Source organism: Gavia stellata, chromosome 30, assembly GCF_030936135.1.
Source record: "Gavia stellata isolate bGavSte3 chromosome 30, bGavSte3.hap2, whole genome shotgun sequence".
NCBI classification, from domain to species: Eukaryota; Metazoa; Chordata; class Aves; order Gaviiformes; family Gaviidae; genus Gavia; species Gavia stellata.
The window spans coordinates 3643289-3665595 of record NC_082623.1 but is presented as its reverse complement, the minus strand read 5'-3'; the positions used below and the strand labels follow the sequence as shown (position 1 = coordinate 3665595).

The 22307-nt window shown below is 41.7% G+C and overlaps 1 protein-coding gene across 6 annotated transcripts; it reads right to left on the bottom strand.

The window, feature by feature from the left end:
• Window positions 1-8892: 8892 nt before the first annotated feature.
• Window positions 8893-21882, bottom strand: NFYA (nuclear transcription factor Y subunit alpha). 6 transcript variants are annotated; one of them, XM_059831106.1, is made up of 10 exons: window positions 21855-21882; window positions 18572-18693; window positions 16774-16860; window positions 14286-14432; window positions 12860-12991; window positions 12094-12199; window positions 11405-11571; window positions 10420-10593; window positions 9977-10078; window positions 8893-9184 (listed from the first exon to the last, which is right to left on the bottom strand). In XM_059831106.1, exons 2-10 carry the CDS (start codon window positions 18644-18646, stop codon window positions 9131-9133), a joined length of 1044 nt encoding a protein of 347 aa, XP_059687089.1. In that variant the 5' UTR covers window positions 18647-18693; window positions 21855-21882; the 3' UTR covers window positions 8893-9130. The 6 variants fall into 6 exon arrangements, with proteins under 6 accessions (XP_059687089.1, XP_059687088.1, XP_059687093.1 ...); XM_059831105.1 differs by having other exon boundaries at window positions 16774-16857; XM_059831110.1 differs by lacking the exon at window positions 12860-12991 and having other exon boundaries at window positions 16774-16857.
• Between the last annotated feature and the right edge of the window lie 425 nt (window positions 21883-22307).

The following is a 22307-nucleotide window of genomic DNA, read 5'->3' as shown; positions in this document are numbered from 1 at the left end:
TCAACAAAGGGCTGTGAGATACGGTAATGCGATGCTTCCTTTTAGACTTTCAACTTCAACAGCTCGCTTAAATACTCATATATAGAATGTTAATTATTGCCCACTCTGATAAGATCCAAATCAGCAAAGTGGTAAAGAATCTGCTTTATTTTAAACATACAAGCTGTTTCATGGACTTCAGAGAGACAAGTAATGCACTTGACATGTTTTAGTAAACAAGGGTCTTGTTCAAAAGTATTTGTCTATGTTATAGTATAAAATGTCTTCAGCTTGAACACATGGGGGTAGAATTTACACCCAAAGTTATTTATTTATTTTTAGAAAGAAATAACTTTGTATTCCCTTGCCTTTGGTGCTTGTTGTTTATTAATGCCACACCCATGCTACAGTATAAATCTAGCTTGACTTTATTATAAATTACACATATTTTGATCAAACTACTGAATCCTGTTACAATGGTGATATGTGCAAACATCCATTAGGGATTATGGATAAAACCCAAAATTTAATTTTAAACTGAATTCCGTGAGTTGGAGCCCAAGGATCCTGAATATGATAAAAAAATGGTTTTAATTTTTTGGTATTAAGATTGCAAGAAGACTCCAACCTAGGTAGTGGGTGGCATGGGAGGAAAGGAATATGAAAAGGCACAGATACATCCATGAATCATATAAATTCTACTCTGCCTGTGAGTGCTTGTACAATTCTGAAGGGGGGGGGGGGACAGAGAGAGAGAGGGGAGAGAAGAAGGAAATTCTGTTGACTGGTCTGATGTGGCTACATGATAGCAGGCTTTTTGCCATTATACCTGAGATAATTTTGTCCCTCTGTTACAAATTCTCTGAAAATAAAGCTAGAAAAAACCTCTAATAATAGCTGAAGAAAGCAATTTCTGGCTTCCTAAACAGGCTTGCATGATTGCATTCTTCACTTCCCGTCCCAAGTTCCCATTTTCTGTTCTGGCATACTGTTATTTCCTTTTTTTCTTTTTCCTTTTTTTTAAAAGTTTTTTAATCATCAATGCATTGTCGAACTCTGGAAAGAATTAATGACTGACACCCTTGTGCTTTGGGTCATTTTTGAGATGTCAAAAGTGTTGGTGTGGGGACCATACCATTAAGGTCTGAAATGATACACATCAGGAAAGGCAAATGGTTAACGTAATAGGCTTCAATATACAAATTCAACTCCTTATTTAGCCTGTTTGACTCTTTGAAACCACCTAAAGCTTTGTATGCCTAAATTCCTCATCTGGGTGGAATGGCATGCACAACGAAAGCTCTGGGGGCCTCAGATCCTAAAGTAATAGAAGTTAAATAACTAACTTAAGAGAGAGGCTTACTGGTATACACTTCTTTCTGCCTACAAAGCTGAAGATGACCTACTATCATAAGATGAATTTGAGGGCATTTCTAGGGACACTTTATCTCTATGGACGGCATCAGTCCTCTGTCACAAAATGTAAAAATGTAACTGCCTGATTTAAAATAAAGATACAAGAATTATTCTCAAATCTTTCTAAATTTGTAACATCTTACAGGTATTTTCCTTCCCTGCAAATGATGGAGATTTGCTAGTAACCTGAACTGCCTACAATGAAGGAAGAATTATTGTAAGACCCAGTTTAGATTGGCATGATTGGTAGTTAAGTTTGGAAAGCATCAGCAGCCCATCCAGTCTACTTCTGTTGTGCTCAGCTGTGGAACCACATTCAGGAATGGTCTAACTTACGTACGAGCAGCCTCCGGACATCTGGGACGTTACAAACCTGGCCATGTCTTCAGATAAGCCTGACAGAGACAGCTAGTTAGTGACCTAGTTCTATACTGGCTGTTGAATAGTGGTGTAGACGTGTATCTGGCTAATGTCTCACACATCCTCCCAGCTTATCTTTCATTTGATAGTAGCAGGAAATAAAGTTGCAGCATTCTAGGAGCTGGGCACATCAGATGGGCAGGGCACAGCTGACAGGATGTCAGAGGACAGGAGTTTTTTCTAAGACTGAGGCTATTAGTCAATATATTCCGTTCCAGCGCCTCCAGACATCTCCTCTGTCCTTCTACAGGATGTCTAGTTAAAACTCACTCCAAATCTAACATTCTCTGCAGCCTATGCTGAAATAGTTATTTGTTTCTTCTTAGTGTTTACTGCTTTTGAAGTGAGACAAAGAGGACCCTTTTCATCTCTTAAGAGGGAGTAAATGAATATCCCTATGACTGATGGCTGGGCACCTTCATCTGTTACCTGCTGTTCCCTGCCAAGAGCTCTTGCCCTAAGTCTGCTATAAGAATATAACAATCATATAATGAGTTATACTCTAGACATTCTGCTAAAGTCATCATAGTACTATGCCATCTAAGTGCCTTCCAGCAGCAGTTTTGCAAATATGGTAAAATTTGCCATATGCCTAAGAAGCCAGGGAGAATTGAGCAAAAGGCAGAGTCGAAAAGGACAGTGTTTTATTAGCCACTACGTAAACCATCCAGTTCTGCTCCATGTCTTGAAAGACTCACAGAAAGCAAAATGGGAAAGTAAACTGAATTTTGGATATACTACACACTATAGAGACCAAGGAGTCTCCTGCTAGACAAAATGAAGTTGACTCATCCATACCTTTCCTCTTCCTCTGGAAGTCACTGAAACATGAGAACATTTTTGGAACAAATGATTGTGTTCAACTCCTCCAAGTACAAAGAATCAGCAAAGTGTTGTTGCATGAGGAACCTAAAGAAAGAGAAAACCCAGCTAACCAACCCTTCACATTAATAGTACAAAATTTTATTCATTCTATTCACTTTAGAATACCTGTTCAATTGTTCTCAACTTCCTGCCTAACTTCTCTCCCATGCCTAGCAATTGCAAAATACTGATTACCAGAAAGGAAAACTAAGCAATAAAGGACAAGATCCTGGCAACTGTGACTAGCCCAAGATAAGCAGATAGAAGAACTTCTCTACAAAGTGAGGGATTGCTTTAAATTAGTCTGCTCCTGTTCTTGTTATGGAACTGAAAAGAATTTCAAATTAAGAATAAAGCAAAAAGCTGTAAAAAAATCAATATCTGAGTGGCTTTGTAATCAGATAACCTATTATGGGCTGAGGGCATTCCCTCCAGACCTACAATGCCTGCTTACTCCCTTGGGCCACTGCCCTTCATGGTCTTCTGCATTCACGAATCTTCAGCTGTGAGGTCCTTGAGGATTTATTCTGCTCTATTTGCCAACAATCACACTTCCAGCATCTCTGCATTTCATCATGATTGCAGAGCTGCCAGCAATGCAGTGACAGAAAACCAGGCCAGCTTTCTTTAGGACCCACACTGCCTGCCAGCCTGGGGGGGCTTTTCAGCACATAACAATGGAGTCTGAGTTAGGAGGCCAGATCCTGTACATTCAGCAGCAAGGGGAAAAACGCATCTTCATGGTATGTCCAAACAGCAGGACCTAACTGGATGCTCTGAACTGCCTGCTGGAGGAACTTCTACCTCACCTATGGGTACACCATCCTTCTCATTTCGACACAGCATAGGCAGTAAGGTTATACCCCATTATAACTAGCATTAGAAGTACACACCACTTTTTCATTGGAGCTCTGGGACCACTTCAGTGTAGCTAAATACATCTCATCCAGTATTTCCAAGCTGTTTTACAGATAGTGTAAAGATTTCACTCACTGTCGGTTCACTTGGAAAACACCATTAAGGCATCCACTGCAGGAGAAAGAAACACAATCATGTTTGGGGTAAAACTTGCCTTTTTTGTTCTGTTTGTTACCACCTAGTGATATTCCTGTGTGCTTTCAATCTCTGCTAGCAGAGAGATGCTTTTGCACCAGCAAGGGCAAAACCAAGCCCCCGGAACTGCAGTAGTGCCTACTGTTCTTTCGAGAACATAGCGTATAGCTACAAACACCTGTGAAGTTCAGTGTCTTCCTTCTAAAAGGGTGCACATCCCAAGAACACAGGGGAAAAAAAATAGGCAGAACATAATGTTCTGCTTTTTTATATGGCTGCTTTTAACCCAAAGAGTTTTGCAAACTGTACATACACAGGAACTGTTTCAACAATGCTATAACATACAACTACTTGATACCACACAAAGATTGCCTAAGAGTGCTGGACCTCAGCCTTGATAAAAGTATTTATGTTATCGTAGTATTTATGTTATCGTAGTGAATGTTTAAGTTACAATACTGCTGAGAGATCCTGAGCAGCAGGCGTGGAAGAAACAGCATGCCCGAGAGGGATTAGCAGGCAGGCATGGAAACTTGACTATCTCTTAAACCTTTCAAAACCTGCCCAATCCTCTTAAGAGGAAAACTTCCTTTTGTGCCAAAACACAAGAAATAAGCTCTTTCTAAGGGTGTCCATTCAGTCATATTTGGCCAAAAAAGATAATGGCATGATACTTGGGAATTTGAGGACAAGAAGAAACTGCCTTCCTGGAAGGTAACCAAGAATATAAAGGAATGAATGTCTTAGAAGAGCATTTGGGTAACGTGAAGTTGGATTGTCATCGCTTACGCAACTCTGTACAGATTCCATCGCTGCACCCATAGGACACCCCCTGTGCTCCAAGGCAGCTTCTGTATAATCACTGGATTCTTCTGCATGGCCTTTCAGGGATAATTATTCAATGCAATGAATCCTGCGGCAAGCATGCAAAGACACTGAAATGTCACCAAGGCATGCAGAGCATTATGCCAACAGGTATCCAGGAGCTGGCTAGCTATAGAAGGGACATAGTGTGACTACGACGCATATTTCCCCTAATGATTAGAATGGTAATTTTTCTTTCAAACAATTACCGTGCATCCTCGTTCCTCCCAGCCCACACACACCGAGCATTTTCCCCACACTTGAAGGACACACAAAAGCAACACTGGCCAGCTTGGAGCAGCCTTCCTTCCTTCCCCCAGCTCAGTGAGGCCATTTCACAACTCCAAGAGGGTCACAGCAGCTTCCCTGGGCTCAGAGCCGAGAAGCAAGGCCTCGTTCCATGCTTCCTGCAGCCCTTCCTCAAACAATCCAGCTGCTGCATGCAAACTGCCCTACAGCCGCCATCTTGAGGCACTACCTCAAGCCTGTGAGGAAGAGCAGCAGGGCAAGATGGAGGCCCTCTTCACCAGCCAATCAGAGGTGTCCCAGAGCAACACCTGTCCAATGAGCACCCAAGGTGGGACAAACCAGCTTCCCTCAGCCAATCGGTTTCCAGCACTCAGCAGCAGCCAGGCCTGAAGGGTGGGCAGAGCAGTCCCCTCAGGCAAGATGGCAGGATGGGGATGGAGATGAACACCAAGATGTCCAGGCCCTTCCCCACAGGGCAGAAGAGCAGCAGGTGCACCCAGCCATCCCCCAGGGTAGAGGCCGAGCTGCCCTCACGGAGGGCAGGAAAGCTTGCTGGCCGCCTAGGTGTTTCTCAGCAGTGCTAAAACCGCCGCCTGCCCTCACCCCTCCCTCCTCACCACTCTGTGTCACTGCTGCCACTTGACTGAAAAGAGCCAAAGGTCTTAAAAACAGAGCCAAAGGTCTTAAAAACAGAGCCAAAGCTTGTTCTCGGTTTATAAATTTTTATTAGCTGGATAGTGTACACAGTACTTACAATTGCATCTATTAAAGACCAAAATACACTTGAAAAAATGCATCATATAAAAAAAATTATAAACTTTTAACTATATACAAACTTTGCCTTACATTACGTTAATCTTGGTACCCTCCCACACCCATTCACAAAGAAAAGATTTTCTCCCCCCCCCCCCCCCCTTTTTAACATGCAAGGCCTTAAAGCCATTTAGCATCACTTGACGACCATTTTCCACATCCCATTCTTTACGCTTGTATAAAACTGTTTTTTGATCAGTTCACTGCTCCAGTGCTCTCTGGGTCAATCGACGACGTTTCTCATTCTCCCCACGCCTCTTCCTTTACCCTCATCCACTCTTTTATGCACTCCCAAAGTGGCGTTTTTGCCCAAGTGTAGCCAATCCACAAAGAATTCTCATTTAATTACTAGAGAGGTTTGAACTTGATGACATCTCCAATTTAACAAATTTACCCAGGAAAAGAAAGCAGACTTTTTTGGTAACATGGTGTTGACCAATAACTCCAATCTCACCAAGCAAACAACTACTTTTAGAAGTGAATACACATAACCCAAAGCAAATGAAAAATATGACAGTAGCACTCAGGCTTTCACATCACTATTTAAGGTATTAACAATAAGACTTCCTATATAACACAAATCCATACGTCTTACTACACATTCTACAACAATGGATCAGAGAACCTATATATGAAGGGCTTATTGGAAAAAAAGTTCTAGCTGTTTTGCAGAAGTTTACAAGTTCTTTAAGAAAAGAAGTAATTGCTCATTGAAAAAATACCTAAGTCAGAGCAATGATCTTGCTTCCCTAAGTTCCAACTCTCAAGAGGGAGTTCTCCAGGACAGAGATTAGACATCAGTTGAAGAGCAGAAACGTTATGGAGAGGCTGTCTTACTCCAACACAGAAATATTCCTCCAGCGCGTGAATACTCCACTGACAAAATGTACAGATGCTCTAAAAGAATATTTACAATAATGCTGCGAATTCAACTAAAGCAAATTGTTATTCCTTCACTAAAAGAGCTACATATTTCCTGAAATGGGTGACCTCACACGAAATGCTAGGTGAGGATTTCATAGTCGCCAACTGAAGAAAATAAGCACCGTGCTCTAATTGGCCAATTATTTAAGGCGGGAGCAACCAAAGGCACCAAAGATGCCATCAATGCAATGGAGGTAAACAAATGCCGTTTGAATCATTAGAAAAAAAAATCCTAATGTTAGATTTGTTAGCAGAGCGTTCGATTACTAATATAAGACAAAATCGAAACAATGAAGATTTATTTGCATGTCAAGAATTAGGCCATCTCCACCCATAGCTGCAGATGTCACTGTGTCGAACAGATTCTTTCTCAGCTTCAGTTCACCATGTCAGCTGTGGTAAGGATAAGAACATGGAACTAAAAATTCAGAAAGAAAATGAACTGAACTCCATTTGGAAAATCCAGCTGCCTAACTACAAATACCAAATCTGCATTTCTTCTTTGTTCTTTCACTGGCTATGTATCTCCTCAGATGGCTGACCTAAACATTGTCGTCCTTAGTATCTAGACAGGCATACTCTTCCTCCAAGATTGCCTGCTGGCAATGTAGAATCTAACATTTCTGCTCCCTCCTCTTGCATTCCTTCCCATCTTCTCATACTCTTAGGTCTAGTATTTTTCTCTTTTATCCAAAGTAAATAGAATTTTCAAGGCTCTGTCTTTTTGTATCCTCCCAGTCTTCTACAACTTGCTAATTTGTCCTCCATTTTGCATTTAGTCATACACTTTCAGAAAATGGGAAAAAGACAGGAGGGAGATAACATGGATTGTATTTTTCAAGTTTCATTTACTTTTTTTGTCACTTGAAAACAGACTTCACTGAATTTATATCAGTCTCTCCTGTCCTTGGATGCTTTCCTCAAAAACACTGTACCCTCTGCTACTTTACCTATTCAGGTTCATAATCACCTCCCCAATGACAATGCCTGGCTATATTTCCAATCCCATGCTTAACTGCCGTGATGCAGTTTTATGTTTTACAGAGCACAAAAATTGGAAGAAATGGGACTACAGCATGCAGGTGATACACAGAGAGCCTGTAAAACTCATTCAAGATGGGAAGAGACGGGCATGGTAAGATGCAAGTATCACCTGTTAAAATGCTTATGAACTACAACTTCCATCACCAAATTTCAAATCAGTAAGAATGGAGTAAGCTTAAAATCTGTAATGAGCTATGGAATTAAAGATAAAGATATGTTTTGTCAAATTACTCAGCCAGAAGCCAGCTTTAGGTCATGAAAAATCCTTTTTTTAAATTGTAAGTACTCCTCCTTCATTAAGTGCCACTTTTTTTTTTATTATTTGAAGAGGATAGTCTATAAAAAGCCTGAAAGGTTCATCAATATCTGCCTTCATTTGTTTAACAGTCCTTCAGTTACATCAGGATGAGCTGAGTTGAGTTGCCCTATACTTCTGCTGTCATGAAACAATCCCTCACTCTGTGTAGAATGAGAGAATTGTAGAACTGATTTACAACAGACATCAAGAAACACCATCACAAAGATGGTCAAGTGCTATCACTCTGAGATTGCAGATTTTATGTCTTTTGGAGGAACCATGCACTGCACTGGAAGATTAGAAGGAAGATTAAAAAAAAATATCCTTTGGAAGAGACTCACTTAGAAGTTTTAATCCTTTTTATACGAGCATCCACTTTTCTTCCAAAGCAACAACTACTGGCAATAAACACAGCAAAACCACCCAGAGATTGCTTTTACTAATTAAATCCTTACCCCGCATCACCCTCTCCCCTCTTACTTCTTGGAACGGATACACAATATATCAAGTCAAATAATCACCTTGAAGTATTTCTATCATTGTGACTGGATGGCAGAACTTTTCCCAAAGTAGAGCTTGCTGTTTACGTATTTTACAAGGTGGAACTTAAAAGAACCCTCTTCAGTTTCTGCCAGTTTCAGAAGTGCAGATGCAACAACAGGGAACAACAGTTCAGTTGATGATGAAGTCCAAAGGTGTCAGGAAGGGATGTAAATAACAAGTCTCTGCTGGGAAAACAAAGTACTGTGGTGTAGCCACTTCAGCGCTGGTTGCTATAAACTGGATTATGTCTCTGTACAGAAGGGCCGTAAGTCCAAGAGGTCTTTGCTGGCCCTGCTTCAGCATGCCAGAGTTATTGCTGATTACCGAGTCAGTGGCACACTCTTACCCATGGCCAATCTCAATGCAAGAGATCTTTAAAAAGAAAAAAAAAAAAAAAAAAAAAGGCATGAGCAGCCACTCTGAAATCCCTGTGCTGGATCGGAAGAGTATACCAAGAAAGTTGTTAAGTTTCTATTTGTTGAGTCAACTGCAGTTAAAATCTCAACCACATACTGAAAATGTGGTGCTTGTTCTGTAGAAAAGGATAGGCTGTGATACGGCGATTGTCCCATTGAAAGACTCGCTTGATACACTGGAAAGGTAGGACAGACTTGCAGAAGGGACGGGAATTCTACTCAGTTATTTTTTTTCTTTAAGCAGTGGTTAGGAGACTCTGATCATCTGTGTCATTGCTTCTTCATTGGCCTGAGTTGGATCCTACAGATACAAAATACATACCATGTTGTAACTTCAACATTCTTCCATAACAGCAGAGAGAATCACGCACAACTATCAAGAGGAGATACTCCTGCCCCCTCCCTTGATCTCTAAACATTTCATATTTTTTCCTGGGTTTTACAAGCCAGTGTAAGAGAATGGGATATATAAATCTTAACAGTTCCTAGTAATGTGTGGTTTCTGGTAATAGGGAAGACCTAGCACTGGTCTAGTATTTGGGAAGGATTCCACTCCACTAAAGCCACAGGACTGCTTTAAAGCACTCATCGACAACAGAATTGGCTAGTTCTACACTATTGTGTCCCTTCCTTTGAAAACCTGTCTTGTGCTTTTTATGCAAATCAGTATGCAGCTAAGAATCAGATATTCACATTTTTAAATTTTCCATCAGATGTAAAATAAGGTGTCTCTATCTTTTAATTCATGTCCTAAAAAATACTTCTGGTATGCAACCAGTAAGGCTGCGAAGACTATATTTCTTAGGAGAAACAAATACAAGCATTCTCTGTTTGTAAAATAAAGTGAATACATTTCTATCAATATTACTACAATTTAATTACTCAAGGCAAATAGACACTTGCTCTCTACAAGAAGTGAGACAGAAGGTTTCTTTACAATGCCTGAAACATAAACTCAAAGGCAGAGAGGGACAAAGGTCAGCAGCCTAGCCCAAAAAAGAACAAACAAAACAGTACAAAAAGATACCCTTAAAGTGTATTCTGAAGAACTGAAAGTGGCAGTTGTCCAAAGAACAGACAAAATCCTACTTACCTGCATATGAGGGCTGTCTTTTTCCTTTGGTGAGAAGAAACGTCCACCTTCTCCCCGCTTCCTAGCCATGGCATGACGATGCCGAGATTCATGCAAGTATTTCTGCAACAATATGAAAGAGGTAATGAGAGACCAGGCTAGTATTTCTAGTTCAGTACTTTCTGTAGGGGGAATTCCTGACTGCTAGAAAAGCCTACCCAGTCCTCATCCTTCCCCCTTCCCCAAAAAGGAAGTGTTTACAGTAAATGTCCATTTGCAATACAGATACATACACATTCAATAATTAAAAACATGCAAAGGAAGCAGGACTGCCACCAAGGGACTTTAAAAAAAAACCCAAAACTGAAGAATACTAAGATTCCAGTCCTCATTTTCCAGCACAGGTGGTTTTCTGTGCCTTCCTCATAGAGCAACACTGTATTACATCGGAGTTATATTCTCACCCTTCTTTCTTTGGGAATTTTTCCCTCCGCTTCAAGCTTAGCACGTGCCTGCCTCCTCTTAAGGATCCGGTGATACTGCTTGGCATTTACATAGAGGGGCTCTTCTTCCAGCATTTCTGCTCCAGGCAAAGGTATTCTCTGGATAGCTGGTACTGACCCAGCTCCCGGTACCATCTGTACAGAGAAGAATATGTTTTCAGTACTTGTAGCTCAGAACACAAAGTGAACGCAAAAAAGGAGTTTTAAAAAAATGTTAAAATGGAAAGTGTTTGGGTTTTGTTCAGATAATGCACCTACTAGGTGCATTAAAGGAGTAATAAAGTTGTTCTCAAACTGCAGAACAAATTTAAACAAATCAATTACGTATCAGTCATGCTTGGTTTTTTTCTGATTATGGTAAAATTTCAAGACAGTATATAATTCTATGACTATGTTACTGCTTCTTGTACAATTAAGCATACAGGACATGCCCACTGCTTCCCTCTCTTTTTGGTTATCACTTATTTAATTTATATGATAATTTCAGAGCATTTCTTAAGCAAGTATTACTTGTAGATCTGCTGACATCTAGTGGGGACGAACCATAAAATTCAAGTTAAAAGGCGTCACACTACAAAGAAATAAGAATTGGCAGAAAAAGCCCTCTTATGAATCAGAGAAACTAATACTAAGGGATCCTCAAGAAAAGCAATAGTTGATTCAATCCTTTTAAACCTCTGCTTATCAGTTAACAGCTTATTTTGAATTTCAGTTTCTAGATTTCTGAACTCTAATCTGCTGTGGGAGAAAGAAAATACAGAATACATAGATCACAATAGGACAAAGGCCATTAAAACTGAAAACTTACATTGTTTAAACTTTAAACTAATGGTAGCTACTGAGAAGACTGACCATATTAAGGTGACATGAATCTCAGACAACAGTTTGTGTACAGACATCTTAAACCTCAACCCTTAAAAATATCAATGGGAAGTTAAATACATACCATAACCATTCCACCTGAATTGACAACATTTCCAGCAACTGGCAGCGTCACTGTGACAGTCCCTTGTCCACTACTGGTTGTATTGGTGTTGGCTCCCGTTTGGACAATTTGCGCTCCAGCCAAACTGGCTGCTGGAATGGTGATCATGCCTGTAACAGGGACTGTAACTTTAAGAAAATAAAACACAAAAGAAAAAAAAAAAACAAACCAAAAACACGCACACAAAAAGAAGGGAACACCGTTAGTCCCACTTCTGTTTTTTACTCATTCATCCTTCCATAACATGCAAAAAGATTCAGAAGAACACTGCAAGTTATTAACTAAATTCCATCACCCGGTCCTCATACTTCCTATTTTTTGCATTTGTATCTGCACAGTAATCCCAGTATCAGAGAAGAGATCATGTACTCTAAGGTGTAAAAGCAAACTTAGGTGTTCCTATTCTAATAGCCTTTGCCAAAGAAAAGAGCCATTTTTAATTTTTCTGGGGAAAGAACCACAGGCTGAATTCCTGTATGACAACATAAACCTCTCTTCTTCCATTCACTATGCCAACAATTCATACCACAGCACTCACAACACTACCAGCATTGCAACTCCATCTTTGCTTTGACAATAATTACAAGGTAGGAAAAACCTATCAAAGGGATATTGAGAAGTCCTGACTCTTTTTGCACCCAAGCTCATACCTTGTTGGAGAATGGTTCCATCAGCATTAACTGGCTGATAGACTATGGTCTGGCCTTCAGCTGCTTGTGCTACCTGTTGTCCTTGAACTGCTATTTGTTGCTGGGTCTAAACAAAACAAAGAACACAGTAACTTTACAAATTGCTTATTTTTCAAATTTTACAATTCCTGAATTAACACATGGTGCTTAACGTGTTTCAAGCATCTATTTCTTTTGCTTTATTACCAGCATCAAGAAATAGGATGGAGCACAAACCGATTGAACTGTAGATAAAATACCTAAAGCACATGTAACATACTTTTTCTAATAGCGTAGTATTTAATATTGAAAGAAACAAGTTCTAGATTTCCTGTCTCACTATGAGTGTGTTAAAGGAAGAACTATTCTGCTCAGAAATTTAATTTTGGCCCTAATCAAAAGAATCAGCAGAAAACCCAGGTATGACTAGACTACTTCACAAAATGAGGCAAGTATGAAATTAGCAATACTTCATGTTTTCAAATTTCAACAGACAGACAAAAACAACCATGAACCAATAAAATACAGAAACACAATGGATAAAAACATGCAATCTATTTATTCTGCCCCAGAGTTATGTATGAAAGCACTACAAAAATATGAAATTTACTCTCAAGTTCTCCTCAATATTAATAATTCCTCTTTTTTTTTTTTTTTTCCCTTTTTTTACTTAACCACACCTTAAGTCATTTGTCAAGTTTCTCTTCCTATTTCTCTCAAGAAAACCCTTTCATGCTGGTGCAGTTACCTGTGTCTGGCCAGCAGTAACTGCAGTCTGTGGCTGCTGTATAATGATCTGCTGGGTCTGGCCCTGCTGCCCCTGTACCTGCACAGCCTGCCCACCTTGAATCTGAATCTGACCTGGCTGGACCAACTGAATCTGTGGAAGAAAGAGTCAGAAAGGAACATTAACTATGCCTCTTATTTCTCCCTCCTTGGCCTCAGCATTACCAAATCATCTCTGAGGATGATTTACTGTTCCAAAGAAAAAGAAAGCACTGATGCTTCTCTTTTTCCATTTTAAAATGAAGAGTTTTAATTTATTCCTCCCTGTGACACAGCAGTCACAACCATACAGAATAGAGGAAACATAACATGCTAGTGTCATTATGCCCTAGCAGTTCTCCACTGCTTACACAATAAAACGGTCAAAAGAAATAAATTATTCACATGAAGCTACGAATAGTAATACTCGGGTAAAAGAAAGAGGACTAAGATTTAAGATATCTGTAGAGTGTTAATTATCCAGCATACAGAAGTACTCCTGGATATATATAAAAGTTATCTTCAGCTTTGCAGAGAAGTCTTTCCACCGATGTGGAACAGTTCTTAGATTAAAACAGAGGAACTGGAATATGGTTTGAGGCTTGTGCTTAAAAACCCAGTTATGGATTTTCCTCCAACAACCAGACTGTAAAGAACCTAACACAAAATATATTGGTTTTGAACAAAAGAAATTTTAAATAAATCTCTCAAAACACTGAGGCATCATATGCCTTCCTGGACTGTGCTGAACTTGATTCCTAAATCCCATTCTCGAATCACTAGAACACTTTCATTATGCCACTCTTACAGTTCTTCCCTTTGCTTTTGAGAAACCCACTTAGAGCACCTGTTTAAATTTAAAAACTGTCTTTTAGACAAATATTTCAAAGTAATTGCTTCTAATAAAATCCATCTTCTATACCTTCTACAGTATTACCTTCTGTGCAATGGAAATGTTTAAATTCACCTTCAGCCATCACATATTAGATGAACTCAAGCACAAGAGTTATTTTCAAGAAGCTTTCTTAAATAAATAATAGGAAAAAAAAAATCCTCTTTCTGAGCCATAAATTGAGCAGGCATCAGATCACCAACTATACTGCAAGGGCCAGTTAAAATAAAAATCATAATTAAAAAACCAAACAAAAATCCCCAAATCAACTCCAGCTGTATTTTAATGGCCTTCATTTAAAAGGTTTGCACCATCCCATGAAATACAAAAATCAAATACACAAAGAATTTTCACTGCATTCTTAACACGCAGCTCACTGCCAGATCCATAGCTGGAGAACAACCGTCTCTGCCCAGTTTATTTTAAGAGTGCCGAGGCAAACGTACTATCTGACAAGGTGAGAACATGACAGTTCATTCTCTGCAATTTATCTTAAATAAAATTAGGGTTATCTCACCTGCTGCAGTCCCTGTGTTCCAGAAACCGGGACTTGCATGATTGTCTGGCCCTGACCCCCGGGCACAGCCTGCACCATGATCGGCTGGCCAGTTGATGTGATCAGCTGACCTCCGCTTACTTGTACCATTAGTGGCTGACCCTGGACCTAGGAAACAGGAGAAAAAACAAACAGAACAATGAAAAAATCTGGTGACAGGAAACCAGAAACTAAAGTGGCTACCACATAAGGCTAAATGCTTACCTATTTTAATGCGATGACCAGAGAAACTGAGCAACAGTCACTAACTTGGGTTCATAATCAGCATCACGTACCTTTAATTTCTAAAAACTTTTTCCGTGATGTGCTACTGGATTTAATAAATTACCTTCTTCTGTTGCAGTCTAACCAAAACTTGCAAGTCTAATTGCAATAAAGCACGAAAAGCATGGCTAAATTTTCCAAACACCGTAACTACCTTCATGCACAGCCCAAGAGCAAAGCGTAATAAAAGAAACTTCATTATCCACATCGCTATTACTAATCTTTAATTGGGGTTCCTAATGAGAAAGCTCTAAATAAGCTATTCTGACAGAGAGATTCTGAGGTAGCTTCAACTCTCTCCAATTACATGCTTACAACATTTCCATTTCCTAACTGATATACAGCATGTGATGTTCTTAGAGAACCTTTTCATGGTTATTAAGTGAAATTATAAATGTAACAACACAAAATGTAGTTCAGTAAGGAAGAGTAGAAGAAAATGAGCAGCAGCAGCCACTTCTTGGCCCAACAAGGTTTACAGCAGATTTATAAATACAGCATAAGATCTCTGGACTCTTGGACCAGGTATGTCTCTGGTCACTAGAAAAAAGGCCAATGAAACGAAAAGCAAGGGGAAAAAACTCTCTGTTTAAAAACCCTTACCCCCTAAATCCCCAAACTCCCCAAAATATATCTTTGAAAATACCACACCTCCACAGCTTAAATGCGAAATGAGTCTTATGAACTAGGTAATCACTCTTTACCATGCTCTGAGTTGTTTAGAAATAAAGAGGCACACAACATGATAAAGGTCACTGAGTTCTTGGGTTTTCTACTTGTAAATTTCAAGAATATGCCCCAGCGAATGCTTATGCTTCAACCGCTGTAGAATACCAGGCTAAACATCAGTACAGATGTACGGATTTTCAGCACATACTGAACTACCTAAAAAAGCTTCACTTTGCCTGGTTCAAATACCTTGCTGAATTATATGCTAACACATCCACAGAAACAACCACAGTTGTACCTCAGTGATCAACACCCTACATAGACTAGCGTGACTTTACAGGTCACCTAATACCCTTGCAACACTGTTCTGTTCCTCAACCTTGTAACTATTGCATTAACAAGTCCGTAACAAAAAACAGTAGTATTTGTTTTGAATTACAACACAGAGAAAGAGAGAGATAAGCATGCTCATGTCAGCCACAGAGAAGCACAGTCAGCAGTACAATATCCAATAAGCAGAAAGAAAAATAATACATTCCAGGATTCTTGTTAATGTATTAGAGCAAGCCAAAAAAAAAAAAAAAAAAAAAAAAAAAAGAAGGGAGGGGCACATAACAATGACCAGAAGGCCACAGTGACCCAAGCAATTCAAGTCAGCCAGCTTGTCATATTTTAAACAACGAACATAAAAAATGCTGTGTTCAACTTTACACCTGGCAAGACCATTCTAGCCTCTTGGAACTCTCCTCCTCTGAAGAATTAAAAAACAAACAAAACACTGAGTGAAAAATGCACTACTGAACTGCTACAGCTGTCCAGGGTTTATCAATTCCTTTAAAAGCCTCCTACGTGAGCTAATGAAATGAATTTGCGAGACAGAAAACAATTCACATTGAAACAAATCAAGGTTTGAAACAACCTTGCATTTCTTTCCAATTTGTGATGTATTTGCTGTTAGGATACATATTTCTCCTGGGTTTCCCTGTGTTATTCACATGTAAATAAGAAATTGGACCTCTCAATCCCCCAGAAGCCAATATTGTCCCCAGGTGCCCTTTTTAATCACAGATGAAAAAGTTTCACTCTTCAAGCTCATGGGTCAACCACCACCTCTCTCTCTTTCATCTAGTGAAGACACAGAACTACTCACAGTGGATATCAGAAATCTAATCTCCTTGAAACCACAAGAAATCTTTGGGTTATACCTCTTGACTGTTACTTCCTCATCGTAGCGTTTTTTCCTTTTACATCCCATTTCAACCACTATTCACTTTCAGAATTACAGCAGCAGGAATTCACGAATGAATTGGGGGTTTCTGGCATAAACCTGAGATCCGATGAAAAGCTATAATCCCACGCTCTTCATGGAGAATCCTACAGCTGGCATAAAACACAGATACTACTGCTAACAAATCTTCCTGTTCCTATTTCAAACCCTGGAAAAAACACAGCATTAGATATGTGGCGATGGTGAGAGTCATGCAGTGCTCACAAACACAATTAGAGAGATCACCACTACCTGGAGGGTCTGGACTTGCTGGCCTGAGGCGGATGCCACCTGGGCCTCAGTCTGCAACTGGACAGCAGTGACACCACCCTGCTGCTGGGAATAGGAACAGGAATAGCTTGAAACATGGAAATGCACAGCTCTGACAAGAGACGATGACACTTTGCTGGAAGAGGGTGAATTTCAAATTCATACACACTGCTCTTGGAACATAAGGCATGTGAATACATTTAGCAGACCTAAGAATGGAACACCAACAAAACTGCATATGATACTGACGGGCTTCAATATCCCAAACAAAAATCACTTACAAAGAACATGAGAGATTATTTTGCAGAATTTAAAATCTCAGCTTCAGTGTTTTAGACTGCTACCTTTCTGCTTAATGTTTCCTTTCACTGCCCAGGTTTCTTAATGTGAAGGGGTTCCAGATTTTTGACAGACTTGTTAGTTACAATAAAGGCCATAAATTCCTTTCTGCACAGAACAGCAGCACAGATGACTACAGTCTAAGCTTCATCTATGTCACCCCTGCATCAATGTCTTCCCACCACTGACCTTGAAGGACAATCTTGAGAGGTTGCAAGAGCAGTTAAATCTAAAAACCTTCTCTATCTTTAGCCTCTTTAGTAAGAGTCCCAAAATAATCTGTGTTAACTGTGTTAGCATTTGGGAGATGAAGGACATCTCTCTATTAAACGCTCTATTACAACAGGCCTGTTAAAAAAATTTATTTTAGAAAAACATTTCATGTCAAATACAACGCAGACTTTAAGAGCACGCACTAAAAATGAAACAAGCCAAGGTGTGTTTTTATCTCCCTTTTACCTATAAAGTGTCAATAAAACCAAATATAACTTTGGTTAGCTGCTGGAAGCACATATTTTTCATAATTTTAATATATAATTTTTTAACCTCAAGTACAATCTCGTTTTGACTGAAAAAGTCAACTTCAACTAAATTCAATGGAAGAAGCTGGTCGCCACTTATCAAACACTCAAATAGCTTGATGACAAAGCAAAGCATATCTCACTGAAAACATAATCCAGCAGCTCATTCATCTGCATGACAAACTAAGAAACTCCTCTTGCCTTGAACTATAACAAACATTATGATGCAACAAAAATTCAGCACCAGCACAGCTCATCAGAAAATATATTACTATATCTGAATGGGTGAAGCTTAACAACAGTACAAATCTAAAAGCCCTTAAAAAAACCCAGCCCTACTCATCTGCACATTATAACATGAACTAGAAACTTCTGGAATGAATGAATTCATCCAAAGCTACATGTTTTGTTGCAATTCCTGTATTGTGTATTCATTTTGATCTACCTGTAGTTCTAAAACAAAGGATGTCAATGAATATTTCTTTGGAGAAAGCTGGAAAAAGCCTCTATGGGCTTGAACAAAACCTATTTCAATTTTGGGGGGAATCTACATTGTTCCTTGTGGACAACTGACTGTTTCTATTAATATTCTGTTTCCTCCATTTTCAGAGAGGATTTGTTGCTTTCTTCACGTCACTACCAGTTTGCAAACTCCCTACTACACCGATGTTTGGTAACTTGTATACCTGCAATTTTATTAATTTCATTTTATAATAAGTATTTTTTTGAAAACTTATTTACTCTGACTTCAAGTCAAGTCAGATCACTGACCACTGATCAGGTGACAGAAGTCAGGTAAACACATATCCAGACAGTATCATGAAGCATCTTGCTGGTTCTGTGAAACTCTGGAAAGTACAAACAGATTTGTAACTCAGCACTGGCAATGCCAGCTCACCCATCACCCCTTTCCATACCTGCTGCTGAATCTGTCCAGCCTGCACAACGATCTGCTCTGTGGAACTGTTACTATTCGCTGTGTACTGCTCCATAGTGCTTCAGTTCCAGTACGGTAAACGGCACACCTCAGTCTGTGTATCTGGCAAGACAAGTTAAAAAAGCATGTGATTATTGTCCCAAGGTTTGAAGATCGGTATTATCTTACAGTAGCTGAAAAGCAAACCATCTGCTGACACTGAGGGCAGAATCGCACAGTAAGAGCCACTGTTTAATCAAGCACCCACCTCTTTCATAACGTTAAGTAACAAAACTAGAATTGTAATTTCAAGAACACCTTGACTGACAAGCAAAAAGTATCTCAATCTCAATCCTGTCATTATCTTCAGTGAATCAAATAGTAGCTATGAACCTGTTTCTCTTCCTTTTTCACCCCTCGAGTCTGCATATTCTGGGCTACAGACAGTTGCCTACACTATGTATTGCTGGAGGAGAGGGGTGATAATGCTAAGAAACCTCACAAAATAAAACAGAAAGTTTAGGTGTAAAACCAAACTACATTTCAAGAATTCAACAAAGCTAAGTGGAACTGTCTCTCCTTCCCCAGCTACGCGGCACTCCCTCCTCATATCTTTCTCCTCTTCCTACTTTCATATATTTTGAAAACAGCCAGCAGACTTCTCACTGCTTACATCCTTTCACTGCCTCTCATTTCTTGGACACTTGCCTACACATATGAAGAACACACTGTTGAAATAAAATACTCAGTTCCATTACCACCTCCTCCCTCACATCTCTTTTCAGTTGATCAGCAATGGAAGAATTCTTACTATTACTTTTAATGAGGAATTAGATTTATCCTACAACTGAACAGGTACCTGCTACATTAGTGAAAAAGCAACCCATAACTTTAATCTTTGAAGTCTAAAGCAACAAAAAACCAGGCTCCTTCCGTTTTCACAGAAATGCAGACAAAATTTAGTCACAACTTAAACTAATTGCAACAGTTGCTGTGGTTACTACTGTAATGACAGCTCTCACATTTCCTGCTCTTTAACTTTAAAATATCCTTTGTATTTCAGTGTCTTGCATTTATCTTGAGAACACTTCATTTTTTCATCAACTTACTCCTCACCATGACCTAAGAAAACACGCGATGATTTTACATTTTATTGTTTTCTTGTACGTTAATGCCAAATGTCACTTACCTACAAAAATAAATGATTAACCGGTATGTATCATGACAGACCAGAAGCATGTTCATTATAGGGGCCATAATACTCAGCCAAAATAATGTAAGAACCTTCTCAGTCCCTACCAGATCTTTTGTTCAGAATAAGGATGTAATGCTGCTAACCCTGGAGATCAAGAAGATCGTCTGAGTCACAGCACTACATTTTGCTGCAATTTTAACTCTATCCTTGGCCCATTTAGCACCAGTTTTTCACAGCCTGCCAGCATAAAAGAAGATAAATATTCCTCCTGAAGATGATGCTGTCTGCCCAGGTTCTCATTTCAATTTTGCACTGCATACTTAATTTCTGCCCTAAATGCCTGTGGGCCTGTCAGAAAACAGTTCCCACATTTCACTCTTCAGGGAAGTATTTCCATAGCAAGCAGAGGATGCCAGTAAACCGTATTTGCAAAAACTTCTCTGGCTGCCTTAACGACACAACCAATAATCAAGCCCAAGCGTACTTCTACTTGGGAATGCTTCTTCGCAGACCCCCTTACCAAGCCCCTGACTTGTTTACTTAAAATACTATCAGCATTGTAATCCTAACTCTCTGCACCAGCTGCGGCGAGCCAAAATCACAATCAGAAGATTTTACATGCGCTGGATCATAGTCCTCCGCGGGATTACTTCATTCCCTTCATTGAAGCACAGAGCACCCACGTTACTGTATCAAAGTTAAATTTTAAAGATCAGTGATCTACTTCAATGGCATGTTCCTCCCACGGCTGATCTCACCAGCCGGCTCCTCCTCACTAGGCCCTTGTCTGCACTGAAAATGACTTAGTGTTCTAGTTCTATCAGCATATACTCATATACATATATATATACACATATATGAGGCTATAGAAGCTACATCAACAACAGTTCCCCTGGCAAATAAGCTACGCTAAGAACGAACTAGTGCGATAAACTGTGCTAAGACTTGAGCTCATGTGAAAGCATCATTTTAAAACGTGTTGTACCCTGAGGCAACATTACTAAATTGGCAGAAGTTTCTAGGGCAGACCCTGTCAATCTACCCATACGATCGTTGTCCTCTAAGGACACCAGCGGAGCAGACACCCACGCGAAGCCGAAGTCAGGATTTAACTAACAGCAGAGACAGGCCACAGTCTTATCTCCCGCTGTTCGTCAAAATAAAACATGTGGTACCCACGTTTTGCTTCCGACCTCCTTATCAAACATGCAAGTCAGGGTGTTCACCCAGGGACGTGTTTATTTTCTTGCCGAAAGCCTCAGACCCGGGGATTTTCTCGGCGGGCAGGGCACGCCGCGCCGTGCTGGGGCGGACGAGGCAATGCCCTGCAGCTCACGGAGGGGAAAGCAAGGCAGCACCGGGGCCCCTCGCTCCCGCAAAAGGGGCAGTTTCTCCTCACAGAGGAGCACGTGGCTGGCGACATTTGGCGTCCAGGTGCGTTTAAGGGAGGCGGGAGGGGGAGTCTGCACACCCGCTTCCCCGGCACGCCGACAGCCCCGGGGAAGAGAAAGGGGGGCAGCGACCCGCCCTCGGCACACACGCGGCGGCTTCCCCCCACCTCCCCCAGGCAAGGCGGGGAGGAGGGGGGGGGGGAGGAGGAGGGGCAGCCCGGGCTGCCCGCGCCCCATCTGTCAGCAGGGCCGGCGGGAAGGCTCGCCCGCTCCGCTCCCCCCGCCCGGCCGGTGGAGGGCGGGGCCCTGCCGGCTCCCGTCCCAGCGGCCCCGCACGGGCAAGGCCTGTCCCCGCCAAGGGAGGCCGGGCCCGCCGCGCGCCTCCCCTCCGCGGCCCCAGCCGCGGCCGCGCCTTCTCCTTCACCGCTGCCGCCCTCGGCCCCGCGCCCGCACCTCCTGGTACGCTCCGCCCGCCCCCGTCCCGGGCCCTCTCCTCCCGGGACCCGGCGCCCCCGGGCCCTCTCCTCCCGGTGTTCCCCCCCGCGCCCGGAGGAGCCGGGCCCCGTCCCCTCGCCTCTCCCAGTGCCCGGCCGGCCGGCCCCGGCCCTGCGAGCGGCCTCCTGACTGGTCACTCGGCCCCGCCAATCCCGGCGCTGGGGCCGGCGCTCGGGGGCTCCATATTGGCTGCTCGCACTCACCGTGCCTCGCTCCCCCGGTTCGGGTCCCGCGCTGATTGGCTCCGCTACCGGTCCCCGAAACCCAATCAGCGCCTCCACTCAGCCGCCGCGCAAAATGGCGCCCAACCCCGAACAAAGGCAAGGGAGGGGGCGGGCACGGGCGGCGCAGGCGCACGGCGGCGCCCGCCCCGGATGGCCCCGCCTCCCTCGTCGCGGCCCTTAGCGCCGGGCACCACCCACCTGCGCCCTGCCCAGTCGCGGCTACTGCGCCTGCGCCCCAGGCAGTGCGCGCGCCTCTCACGGCCGCCGTGGCCAGCAATGCGCAAGCGCCGGCTACGGCACCACCCCTTTCTAGCGTGACTCCAGACTCCGCCTCTGAGCGTTTTGCGCATGCGCTGGGGCGACGGTAGGTTGGCTCTCGGAATGTTCTCGGTGAGTATCATAGAGAGGGCGTTCCTCCTGCCCGCCTAGAGA